Raw genomic sequence first — 13499 nt, forward strand, 5'->3', positions numbered from 1 at the left:
ACATAATAACTAAAAGAAAACTGTTGTGAAATGCGGCTTTTGTGGCACAGAAATTGCTGTTTGTATTTAGGATTTTTTGGGACATTTAAAGAATTTGTTGGTCTGAGGGGACGTGTTTGCTTTCGGAGCAGCGATGACGGGGCGCTCGCCATTGATCCTCACATTGTGGGCTGTTGCTGCAAAGGAATAGAAATTGTTAGTGGATGAGTTCAGTAAACATTTGAATACATGAAAGCATGCAGGATGCTCCTACGTGCATCTGACAGCTTTCATTTTGGTGAACATGAATTTGTTGTGAAACCTGTTTAATTTTCCACCAGTTGTGGCTTTGAGGTTTTAGGAAACTCTTGGCTGCCGCAGGGCCTGAATTCTAATAGCCTGGCTTTTGCAGGAATGATGTAAATGACTAGAAAGTTAAAAAAAAAAAAAAAAACTTCCTGACCAGACTTGGGTGCTGTTGCCTTTACTCAGAAGCTACAGTTTTCTTCAGACTATTGAAATCATTGAGATGGAACATTTTGCTGTGGTCACTCTACAATGAATAAGACGCGAAGATGAATGGACACCGCCTTTAAATGGTCTTTATAACTGTCTATTACCTCACCCCTAACAGATGGACACACATGGTCCCCATTAAGCATTTCAGACATTATGTTAACCCTCCGAGGCCTGACAAGTGAAGCACATTTAGTTCTTTAAAACTTTAGCTTGGAAATCTGAACAAAGCAGGGAATGAAAACCACATTTGCTACTTAAAGACCTCCTAAATTTTAGTTTGTCTCGTAAACTCTGTTCCATTTTGCGAGTTCTTTTTAAATCAGGGTTTGAGGCTGAATCCCCGTAAGTAAAACTAGATTTACCATCCGCTACTGCGCTCAAATTCTTTCATGTAAACTTTTCAACACATGATCTTGATCCAAATTCCACAACAGACCAAAAAATGGTGTCTGCAAAGAACTCAGCGATTTATTTTTTTTATTCCAAAATTAAACTCAGCAGCTGATGGTCTCGATGCAAAAGGTAGTGATATTTAAGTTAATGATGCTGCAAATTCGCTCCTCTGTGAAGAACACAGATTGAAGAAAAAATCCATTCAAACTGTTGAATGTTTTGCAGTTTTAATCAAAACACTCAACACACAAAAGATGACTGTGTGACTGTGACATGTGCTGACTTACATCTTGAGAAGACATAATATTTGTACCCCTCCGGCTCCCTGCTGCTTGGGACAGACACAGCAGCTGTGATGGTGGGGGGGAAGCCTCTCCACCCTGTCCGGATGTTGATGGCTGGTTCTAAAACGGACACTGGAAACAAAGCAGTCTAGTGTTAAATTTTGCATTAAACTGTAAACAGAATGATGGTGACACTCTCATACTGATTAGAGATTCACAATCCCACATTTTCAATTGAAAATGGAACATTTTTTTTATTTTATTTTTATTCTATTGAATGTAGAATGTAATGTATTAAAAATAGATTGAACTATTACATACGTGTTCAGACTCCTTTAGGAACATTGGGTCATCCTACTTCTGTCTTTGAGCTTATTCAGCCCGAGTTTTTTTTTCTCCTGTTCTACTCAAAATTCAGTGGACATAATTAAGAGAGCACACACCTGTTTTGTTTTGTTTTTCCCTAAGTCTCATATCTGATGGTGTATTTAGAGTAAGAACCAATCCATGAGGCACAGAATCGTCCATTGAGCTCTAAGGCTGTGAGACAGGGACTGTGTTGAAGCACAGATGTGGGGACTGATGGAAGAAGACTTCTGCAGCATCTAAAATGCATTTAAAAAGTGCCTAAATGCACAGCAGCCTTCATCATTCAAAAATGGAGGAAATTTCTTAATCTACGGTGAAGATGATCAGAGCACAAGAGCATAAGGTTACCCATGGTCAGATGGTTAACCGACAAGCCACTGGCCACTGTAAATAAGCTGATGGAGAATCTGAGAGAGGGATAGCTATTGGTGGAGGAAGTCTATCAACTACAGTCAGTATTCATGATTTATGAGTGCCCAGGTGGAAGAAAATTCACAGTAAAATGACATGCTGCTAAAATTCTTCTGAATGGCTCCAAGATTCAAATTCCTTTGATCTGATGAAACAAATTTTGAACTATTTGGCCACAATTTCCAACAGTTAATATGGAGGAAACCAGACACTGAGCATTACGTAGTAAATATTATCCCTATAGTCAAACATGGTGATCTTTTTATGTGACAGGGATGATGAGACTTGTATAAAAAGATTAATAGAAATATAGATACAGAAGAATACTCGGCTATCTGAGTGAAAACCTTTTGAGAGTCCTCAGGATCTCAGGTTTAAGTGAAGGTTTAAATTCCAAAAACTCAATTACTGAAGAAAAAAACTTCAAAAGCTAAGGTGTTTCGAGCTCATACGATCCTATCCAAGTACTGCTGTCCAAGACACTTTAACAAAGCACTGAGTGAAGGATCTGAATTCTTGGTAAAGTAGATATTACAGTCTATTATTCAAGATGAATTTACATGCATATAAAGTTGTGTGTAGACGAATGAGAGAAAAAAATGTCAGATAACAAGTTTGTATTGCATACAATGCTGAGCTTGACTGCTTTTTTATCAGTTCGAATGTATGAGACACGTATATTAACTGTGATTTCAATATTTTCTTAGAAAAACCCTGAAACTCCTAACAGTGGAAGTCCCATAAACTTCACACATGCTGCATGTTTTCACTTTCTAGTTATTTACAAGATGAACCCTCCTCCCTTCACCAATCCATGACTCACTTTTTCAGAGTGCTACATGTGTTGTTACTCCAACAGAAAATGTTTCAGCCAGTCTCTTAAAAATGCTCAGCAAACATCCAGCCTTTTTTTAAAGTCTAAATTGTCACAAATGTGGAAGAAATGCAGCCCCTGTCTGGCAATCTTAGGACAGATTTACACAAATCAAAAAATCTTATTGATATCCCATCAAGAATGCTTTTGGCCATAATAATTGTGTCGTGAAAGTCTCATATCTGGACAACTCTATGCAAAATGATTTAAAATGAGTGTTTTATTGACTTACCTGCTTGCCGGGCTGTTCGGGTGTGAACTGTGTAAATGGGATTGTGGACTTTCTTGCCACACGTTGAACTGGTGCCAAACTGGTAGGAATATTTCTGAACAAATCCACCTGTAATTACCAGCATAAATATTTCCCTCAGTGAACTGATTCAGAATACAAACGTGATGATGCATTATTCAATAAATATCAAACAGAAAATCAACAAAGCACCAAGAGAAAAACAGTCGTGTTTAGTTTAAATGGTTTGACCTCTCTTGAAGAAGAAGACGGACTCTCTCCTGGTTTTGTACTGAGGCACAGACAGGGCAGCTGTAATGTGGCCCTGCAGCCCATCAAAGCCTAATTTAGTGACTTTGGGATATCCAGGGTCCAGTACATCATTTTCAAATCTCCAGTATCTGCCTCCCTGCAAGCATTATGTAAAGCAACCCAAAACATCAAAAAAGGAAAATATGTTCCATCATAGACTGTCCAAGGCATTCTTTAGGGGGTAAAATCGCTGAGTTACATTTGTCTGATTAACTCATTGAGATGAGACCGCTTACCTTAAGAATGTATGTTTTGCCCTGGCAGTTGCAGCGAGTGAACACAGTGTCAATTGGGGAAGGGACACCCCACACTTGTGTGATACCTTGGGCTGGGCTTGGTACCCTGTTTCTGTCCAGGAACCAGAAGTAATGACCTATGAAAGATAGCATTAGTACACAAGACTGGCCTGCACACAGGCTTACAGGATACACAGTATTTAGTAAATGGACTGCATTTGTAAACCCTATGATTTATAGGTCACATTCAGCCATTCACAGACTCACACTCACATAAATACTGTTCTTCTTAGTACATACATTCACACAATCATAGTTTGACACGCGGTTGAACAACTGCTTTACCTTCTGAGCCACAATCACATGAAATGGGTTTTCATCACAACACTGAAATGCATTATTTTAAGTTGTGTAAATGATGTGTTATACTCTAAAGGGTAAATACTTCCGTTATTTTTGCTTGGGCGAGAAAAATGGAAGAGCATTTAGTGGCAGATAGATATTCTGCTCTCAAAATCGGGAGGAGGTCAAAGTAAATTTCAATTCATAGTATAAATTTTAGTTCTTATGACTGTGATTGCCCTTCATATCAACTTCCTGGCACTAACCTCTAAACACGACCATTGTGCCGTTCATCAGTGTGGTGACTGCACTGACCGGCCGCCCACTGCACAGGTTTGTGTCGTTGCTGTCATCTGGAGAAAAGGGGACACATTTGTCAATAAACCATCTGTTAAAATGAACAAGCAACAGGACCAGTTACAGACTTGATTGCTGTGTTTAGAATAATTTTCAGCCTCAGACATTGTAGGCGTCGTTTACATTTTGCATTGTAAATGTATATTTGCAGATTGTTAGTAGGCACTGCGTATTTCCACCTCCCATAAAAAGAGTTGAGGTTCGTCACCCTTTCAGAAAAGTAATGTCTGCTCTGATTGGTCAGCTTCCGGCTCAGTCAGCCATTCTGTATCAGCTCTGCTCAAATTCAAATTTCAAAATAATTCAAATAATTGGATGCAAAATTAAGTGTAGGATGCATCATCAATCTTTTAAGTACTTTTCAATGAATCAGGAGTACTTTGAAATCCCCCCCCTCCTCCTTGGTCTTGATACTGGCACAAACTTGTCTTGTGTAAAACTATATTTTTATGGTAGAAGATCTATTCATCCTGTGGCCTAAAGAAAAATAACTGAGCTCATAAATCATAATCATAATCATATTACACTGAAATGTCTTCTCCCCGTTTTGCTGAAATAATATTTGGATTGATTTCTTTCCTGTGTGTGCCGGTTTAGGATCAGAACCAATGATGAGAACATGTATTACCTGCTTGATAATCTCTTGGGTTGTCTAAACTCAGGGTTTGTGTATCCAGGGGCTTAGTCTCAGGTTTAAGGGTGGGCGTTAGTTTGTGTGGGTCAGGTTTGCCCTGGGGTTTTGAAGCAGGTCCAGAGTCTGGAGGACTGGTCACTTCCATGGTAACTTTTAGTGCATCTGCAGTTGTTACCTCTGGTGAAACATTATTTGTGGTGTCATCCAGCACTGCAGCTGTGGATGGGGGGGAGTGAGTTGTCTCTTCAACAAGCTCTGATAAATTCCCAGATCCTCCTGGAGACACGGGGGTAGTAGGATCTTCAGGTTCTTTCAGTAAAATGTCCCCTGAGTTGTTCTCAGTGTTGGGGTTTGCAGTTGTTTCCTCTGGGTTTGGAGCCAATGTTGATGAGGCAGGAACGGTGGTGAACTGGGAGATATCTAGGACTGTGTTTGAGTCCTGTGTGTTGATGGTTGTGACTTCTTGTTCATCTGACAGAGGACTGGTAGTCTTGATGTCTGGTGTTGAAGCTGTAGGTTCCATTTGTGATACTGAGGTTGAAACAAGTTGGCTGGAGTCGAGGTCAACTGTGATCTCTATATCAGGGAGACTTGTTCCTTCTTCAGGGGGAATTTTAAGATCTCCAGCATCTGAAAAGAGTAGAGCATGATCATGAACTATTAGGTTTGGATCAAATGTACTAATCCACAGCAGAGGTTGCGTTGATAGATTAATTGCATACAGATGGTTGTCAAGAGAAAGTAAAACTTGTGACTAGAATTAGTCACGAAAACTGTCCAATGGTAATAAATCTCAAGAAAAGAATAACCAAAGAGACCTCGGTGTTAAAACATCACATTACAATGGATGCCACAAATCAACAAGTAGAAGATACAGTATGCCTGAACATCACACACCTGTGCTCTCAGTTGTGGCGTCTCCAGCAGTGGAGTTAAGGATGGGGAGGTTGTCATCTTCTAAAGGAGTTCCCTTTGTGTGAGAAAAGACTTGCTCTGTGGTGAACTCCAGAGTGTCAGCAGCCATAGTGGGTTCAGTTGGAACTTGATCTCGCGGGTCATTTGTAGATAGTCCGTTCCCACTGCTGCTCTCTGGGACTAGACTCACCTCCGGATCCTCCACTCCAGTTTTGGAATTATCCTCACTGGAAGGGACCTTGCTGTACACATCTGCAAGAGCGAGATACATGCTTAGATGCTACACTTTTGAGATTTACTGAGAGATTTCCCAGGATTTATCATCCAGAGTTTTCTTCGCTCACCATCACTGAAACCATCTGGAGGGTATGATGTTGGATTGTCCAGAGGATCTGAATAGTCATCTGTCACTACAGGAGGCAAAGTCACAATTAGTGTAAATGTTGGTCATTGGTTGTGTCCAAAACATTTATCGACACTGTCCTCATGTTTCCTGCTCCTGACAGTAAGATCAGGACTTCCCTCTTGACTTCTGCCTGACTCTCAGAGAAGACTTGATTCATAAATACACCCACGCTTGACTTGTTTAGAATCAACTACAGATTTTTTTTTAAAAGGAAAGAAACAAAAAGCCAGGGAAATATGCTGTCATTCTTTTTTGGCTAAATTCTGTGGTTTGCTCTCTTGTGACTGAGCTTGTGCCCAGCCCTCCTACACAGGGTCCACTCAAAACAACACTGCCTCCTTGAGTTTTATTTGGCACATAAAACCAATGCTCTTGGCTTGTACTGTTGAGACATGGACTTGAAAGCAAGCCACAGGGGCAGTCTCAGGGTTGCAGTGTACCATAATTATCTTTCTTCTCCAGTCTTCTCCAGATATGTACCTTATTAAATCACAAAGTTCAGCTCATGATAATAGGACACATGTGAAACATGTGTTTTACGGTTCAATTTAGAGAAAAAAGTATTCAAGCATGACATCAAGTTTTGTTTCGTCTCTGTGAGTCTAGATAAAGTATTTGAGCCTAAATAAAGAACACAATCACCTGCATTGTTGCCTTCAATGAAGGGAGTCTGCTCTGTTGCCTCAATCAGCATTGGTTCTGTGGGAATATTCATGAATAAAAATGAGTTGGGTTGCAGTGGAGAAACCACTTTGCTTAAGTCCTAAATGGTTGAAAATGTAGTAAAATTCAAGCCTGTTACCAAGAAAATATACCTTTATGTTTTCTATCATTTACATTATCGCAAGGACTAGACTTCCTTGGTGCTGCCTCACTGGCTGCTCCTCTGATTTCTGTAGTAATTACCAAGACAGAAGATACTGTCAAAGACCCAATGCATCAGTGCAGATTACTGCATGCATTACATGCCACTGTTGTACTGGTGTACATGCCGATGTGCATGCGGCTGGTGGACATGCAGGCCATGTCTATGATGTCAGATTCTTTCCGTAATTTCACTTCATTTGTGAGGGCTACACATATACTGAAGCTGAATTTGATGGATATGGAGCTTTGTGAAGGGTATTAAACTGTAAAGGAATTCTGCATTTGTTAGCATGCAGGAAAGATGCACGCACAAGTCTTGGAGTTGCTGTTTAAGGCTTACCATCTGCATCGCAGTGGGTCTTAAAATCTGGACAACACTGCTTGTACTTCATGCAATCAGAGTCGCAGCTACACCGTCGTCCCCTCTTGAAGGACTCTCCACACCGGCCCTTACATGAGTTTTCTGTTGCACACAAAATCAGCAGCTTTCAACAAAACACACCCACACATTTACACTAGATTATATGATATAACACTGGAATGTAACTTTAAATGTTGTACTTAAGTATTGTTTTGAGGCACTTGTTCTTTACTGAAGTATTTCCATTTCATGCCAAAGTATCCCACCATTCCACTATATTTCCTCCACTATGACAGAACATTTCTACTTCACTACATCGATTTTGTACTGTGGGTACTCGAGGAAGCTTGAAAAACACCACCTCTTTTTAAAACATTCAACCAGTGGTTTTTGGGCATCTTGGGGAAAAAAAGGTGTAATCAGTATTGTTTCTATGTGTTACTAGCAGCTCAGTCAAATAATGATTTTTCTATCTGAACATCTAACAATTAAAGGCGAAATAAAGGTTCAAATGAGCCAGTATCATTCAGAAAATAAAAACAGATCTGTGTGTCAAGGCTTTGTTTTTCTTTTCTTCTCCCTGTTAACTATTTAACAATCCCTCAGATTTATTTAGAGTATAAAAATGTAATTTGCTTCAGCTATAACAAGTTGCTTACACACAGAGGAGTCAGTACTAAAAACTTCATCAACAACAATATGTCAGTGAGAAGGACCAAAGTGGTACTTTTGCGCTCATAGGTTTTTACTTAAATAGCAGGTTTGTTTCTATTTCTTCCACTGGAACATGAACTTAATCATTAAGCAAAAGCATGTTTTTTTTTTTTTTTTTTTTTTTAATTTGCAATGTATTTACATTTGTTGAGTGCAAAGCTTTCTAATCAGTAATAAAGATTTGTTTTTTTTGTGTGCTGAGAAAAATAAGAACAGAAAAAGCCTCACTTGTGGTGCATTGAGATTCAAAATCTTGGCAGCACTCTCCATAAGACAGGCAGGTATAGTCACACTGGCACATGTAACCCCTGTAGTACTCAGCACCGCATTCTCCTTTGCAGCTTCCTGTTTTCAGAATGTGAAAAGTGAAAAAAAAGAGAGAACTACAGAGATAGTATGGTTTACTCTGAGTACTAATAACAAGGTCTACATGAGGACAAACTCTGTACAAGGCTGCCAGAAATTGATTTCTGAGCTGATGACAAATACAAACGTAAACACAGTTTGTCCCTCTAGCGAATAATCATTAACAGAGAGAACATTGACGAGTACAGCACAGAAAACATTAATCGCCTTCCAGGAAAGCTCTTCATTAAAAACAAATGTCTTTCACAAAATGTTAAAGGACTCAATTTAATTAAAAATGTCTCTATGTAATATCAGTTTTGCGCAAATCGTACTTACTCTGAGCCAAACTAGATTTCAAAGCACAAGCCAGCAAAATAACAGCACAAAGTACTTTGGAAGACATTGTCCTGTAGATCTGAAATGAAGCATAAGACATAAAGTCGAACCAAATCACATTTTAATGAGTGTTCTCATGAAAAGTCTTAACACGTTAAAGAGATTATACTTAAAACAGAGTGTAGCCTACCTCGTTTGAGCTTCTGTCTGAACACCACTGAAGGTTTGACTCGGGCTGCTTTTAAAAGGCAGGGGGAGACAGTCTGACCTCCTGCTAATTGGCGGATCTGGTCTAATTAAAAGTGTGATGATCTCACAGGCTAAAGGGAGGATCCTGTAGTCCAGACATCATGAATCCCCACAAACAACTGGAAGCACATCAACACACATCTCTGCCAGACAGACGGCTGACTTCACACACTTCTGAGCAATGGAAAAAAAGTGGTGGTTGGGACTTATAGTTCATTCACAAATACGAGAACTAGACACTTTCACATAAGACCCCTGAGGTGTGCCAAATCAATACCATCTGGACTGTCACATAGCTCAGTACCAGATGAGTAATTTCCTTAACCTTTTCAAAATTTTATGTAACTGTGATTTTTTTGTAACTGCTTCCCTGGCAAACACTACTCTTCCTTAGGTCCATTTTAGGATAAATAATTTTAGTGTTGAGGGGGGGTGAAATGCTAGTTTTTGTATTTAAATCTAACAATTCTTAAATAATTAGACTGAAGATACAACTTAATCTTTGGAACCAATCAGCTTCTGTCATCCAGGTGTGCTGTTTACTCTTTAGGTGCTCTGAAACAGTGCTGGTAAATAAAATGAATTATATTCTTTCAATGTGTAAAAAGTGCCTACAAGTGTAGTTGAAAAAATAGCCATAAAAACACTAGATTTGTCATAAGGTTGCAATGATAACACAAAGGAAGCACTCACAGGGATGAGTCTCTGTTTGACAACCACCAGTTCAGCTATAAGCTGATTTCTGTTCAGTAATGCATCAGTTTTTTTTCTTTTATGCACATTTTGCTTTTCTATATTTCTGACCCATCAGATTTAATTACCAACCTCTTTGGTGGGTCCTGACCTCTGGAAGCAGTTCTAAAACTTGTTATCTTGTGCTTCCCACAAGATAACAAGTTTTAGAACTGCTTCAATCAGAACCTTTCCCTTAGGTATTATATTTTATTCTGTGTTTTCTGAATGCACGTAAGCTCTGACAGCAGTGTCTGTACATACACTTATATCTAAATATAGAGGAATAGATAAATCTGGCAAGTACTTAATCTTAAGCTTAAAAAACTGCTATGAGTTTCTTTCAGCTTTGGAGACCAGCAAAAAGGGCGCCTCTTGCTATGTAAGTCTGATTAATGTGTTGATGTATTTTGATCATTTGGGGCTGGTATTTTTTGGTTGGAAGTGTTGATGGACCATATCATGGCTCTGGTATTTTCCGATCATGACACGGTCCAATTAGAGGAAAAGTGCGTGTTAGTACACTTGTGTCAAAGCAATAATGATAACAGGATCTGAATGAAGCAACTGCACCTTCAAAACAGACTGAATGAAAAGTAACAACATGAAAATGAGAGGAGACAGCTTGCTACTATCCCGTCATCCTAGTTTGAAAACCAACAAGCATGCCATAGCCGGTCAAGACGGAGAGTGGAGTCATGGCACCCTCTTGTGCTTTTAACTGTAACTGCCTCTCTGTGGTAGATCGATATCTAACAGCTCAAGAGAGCAGTAATTCTTCTCAGTAACCCATTGCAAAACAACCTAATTTAAGTGTAAGCAAACATTTTGTAGTGGGAGCCCGGGCCAAGGAGTAACTCATCATGGGCCCAGGTTAAGAATTTCCATTCTAGTTTTCCTGTTTGGTCCCAGTGAGGTTAATAATTTTTACATACATTTATGTTTATAAAACCATTATATCTATCATCTGTCTTCAAACTTGGTTCTTCTTGTAAAGCATGAGCTGTACCATCTTCAACTTTGTATAATAAAATAGACTTGTACAACTTGTCTTGCACTTATATGGATGGCAACCCACATATTAGCTTAGAGCTACTGGGCTGAAACAAAATCAAAATCTGAATTTGTGCTTTTTGTTTGTTTTGCATGATCAGAAAAGGGAATATGAACTGAGGACATCTTTGTGTCAAGTATAACTTTAATTACATTACTTCAAGCATTGGAAAACAGACATGCTGTTCATTTTCACACATTTTCAGACTAAAGAAACATTTAGACATAATCAGCAGATTAAGCATTGGTTGTCGGTTGCATCCTTAGAGCATAGATTTATTTTAGTTTCATTTGGAAGCAAGTCCTCTGTTTGTCCCTTAAGCTTACAAAATACCCTCAAAAAAGGTTTCATTTGTGAAAACTGAATGCATTGTACAGTAAATCATGCATCCAGTAGGGAAAAAGATACAGTACATTTATGCACTGTTATGTTATACTCTTGAAATCCGTAACTCTAATTGGATTTTAGATGTATTTCTATATTCTCTTTTCAAAAAGAGAGATTTTGTGACTCTCTGTGACTGTTCACAAACATGAGCAACCTTATCACTGTTCACCTCCCTGCAGGCCAACAAGCCCACAGAGAGGCAGACACCTGAAGCAGAGGGACAGCCAGAGGAAGGCAGTAATATCGAGATAAAGCACTTATTACCACAGATGGATGCCATGCTCATTTGATCTCCCAAGGAGATTAGAAGACCACTGAGAGGAGTGAGCTTGCTTTTCTAAATCCAAAACTCTGTTGGGGCTTTGTGAGCAGTGGAGCCCAATCTTCTGTCTTGGCAGCTTTAATCAGCCAGTCTGTACAAGCAGGAGCTGAGCTGATTTGTAAGAGCCCTGATGAGAGACAGAAACAGGGAGACATAGAGAAGGAGAGGTGATGCACAGCATGTGGGAGTGCACACTGGGCCTCATTCAGCAGATGATTTTACCATCTTCCAAGAAGAAAGAAAGTCTGATGACAGCAGCTCTGCAACTTCCTGATTGCATGCAAAATGTTTCTGCAAAAAAAACTGACTAAAGTTCAGCTCAGAACAGGAAATTGCTACAAGCATAGCACATTATCTGGTAAACATCCCCTTGTCCTTTCAGTTCTGTTATTATACAAATATCATTGCAATTCAGGGACCAAACAGATCCGATTGCCCTTCGAGCATCTATAGAATTTAGCTGAAACAACATAAATCCTCGCCAAAAGGTGTTTGTTTTTTTTACAGTGTAGAAATATGATGAATGAGAATGTGATCAGAGAACCTTTAGGAGGAGACAAATGAGAGAGCATCAGCTGGTGTCAGAAGCAACACTCAAGGAGGATAAGAATATGAACACCAATAGGTGGCAGGGACTGATGATGCATTATTTGATTCGGAAGCTCAGTTAATTTCATTTGGGATTTTAGTCTTATTTGGGATTAAAGTCTCAAACAATTGTTCTTCATTTAATTTGTGTTTGCAGAAGGAAGACTGAGACCTTGCCAGCTACAGTCTGAAATTATGATGGGTTGTAGTATTGTAAAATAACTTCAGCTTCCTTATATTCTCTTCCACTCTGTATCTAGAATTTATGTTAAAATACGTTGCTTTGTGGTTAAATGCAATCTTCTTGTTGTTCTTGTTGTTCTAAATGTGGAAGTGATGATGACCTAATCTCACTATTTTCATTTCTACACAGGAAATGTATACCAACTATAACTCTTCAGTGCCTTTGACAGTGTGCTGGTTTCAGTATTGCACCACAGAGGATCAGTTCAGGCTTCAACACCTCCAGCAGAGGACTCTCACTGCTTATGTATTCTATGCCTCATAGCACTTAAAAGGACAAATAAAGTCATAATGGGCTCTTATTATCAAAACACAAAATGTGTGTCACTCTATTTGATTCTGTTTGCTCAAACTCTAACCCTTTGAGCAAACAAAATCAAACAGAGTGACACACATTTTGTGTTAGGGTTAGAGTTATGGCTCTTGGGGAACATTTCATATAAATAACATTGTGGCCACAGACAATCTCAGTCTGATATTTATTACCACCTGCAATTTTAAATAGACTAGCTGGTACAGATTGGGTTTTACCTGTGCTTTTCCTTAGCAGGTCCAAAGAAATCAAAATGTAAGGAAGAATACGAGTTCAGAGTTGTTTTAAAGCAATATAATTTATTCCCAGTAACAATATTCAAACTTGCACAGCCCCATATTCCAATGATTTTGCTTGCCATAATATAAGCCCCCCTATGTTAGATTTATAGTGCTGGGTGTTGGTAACAGCCAGCATAAGAGATCTTCAGCTGTGGCATGACAATCAGACTGCATTGTTGTTTGCTGCTCACATTGATATATTCACTATTCCAATAACAGATTAGTGTACTGCTGATGGCCTCTGTATTCAGACTACCATAATAGTGTTGAGATGAAAGTTCACTACTAGAGAATACATGTATGTGCCACAATGCATGCTTCCTTATCTTTGGCAATCAGATGATAATTCAGTATACTACATCTTTATTAACTCTCTAGTATGTGGTAGGACCTTGGGAAGTGATTGAGAGAACTGCTTTTGCCACAGTCAATCTAACTGCCACC

At 39.1% G+C, this 13499-nt stretch overlaps 1 protein-coding gene across 2 annotated transcripts; it reads right to left on the reverse strand.

The window, feature by feature from the left end:
- Positions 1-47: 47 nt before the first annotated feature.
- Positions 48-9335, reverse strand: prg4b (proteoglycan 4b). Of its 2 annotated transcripts, XM_072389147.1 has the most exons (15): positions 9077-9335; positions 8887-8965; positions 8431-8547; positions 7468-7590; positions 7076-7153; positions 6903-6959; positions 6199-6264; positions 5837-6106; positions 4934-5569; positions 4215-4301; positions 3607-3743; positions 3311-3467; positions 3062-3169; positions 1179-1307; positions 48-176 (listed from the first exon to the last, which is right to left on the reverse strand). In XM_072389147.1, the coding sequence occupies exons 2-15, from the start codon at positions 8951-8953 to the stop codon at positions 67-69; spliced, it is 2142 nt and encodes a 713-aa protein (XP_072245248.1). In that variant the 5' UTR covers positions 8954-8965; positions 9077-9335; the 3' UTR covers positions 48-66. The 2 variants fall into 2 exon arrangements, with proteins under 2 accessions (XP_072245248.1, XP_072245249.1); XM_072389148.1 differs by lacking the exon at positions 7076-7153.
- Between the last annotated feature and the right edge of the window lie 4164 nt (positions 9336-13499).

This window comes from Leuresthes tenuis, unplaced genomic scaffold (assembly GCF_036924035.1).
Source record: "Leuresthes tenuis unplaced genomic scaffold, fLeuTen1.0.hap1 SCAF_7, whole genome shotgun sequence".
In the NCBI taxonomy this organism is placed as follows: domain Eukaryota; kingdom Metazoa; phylum Chordata; class Actinopteri; order Atheriniformes; family Atherinopsidae; genus Leuresthes; species Leuresthes tenuis.

What these genes read in the sequence shown, in the direction of transcription:
- prg4b (XM_072389147.1), bottom strand. Translation starts at nt 8,953, where the DNA reads ATGTCTTCCAAAGTACTTTGTGCTGTTATTTTGCTGGCTTGTGCTTTG. An exon ending in CATTGAAGGCAACAATGCAG is followed by an intron (nt 6,265 to 6,902) that starts GTGATTGTGTTC and finishes TGCCTCCTGTAG; the next exon opens with TGACAGATGACTATTCAGAT. An exon ending in CCCAAGAGATTATCAAGCAG is followed by an intron (nt 4,302 to 4,933) that starts GTAATACATGTT and finishes CCTTTTCTCCAG; the next exon opens with ATGACAGCAACGACACAAAC.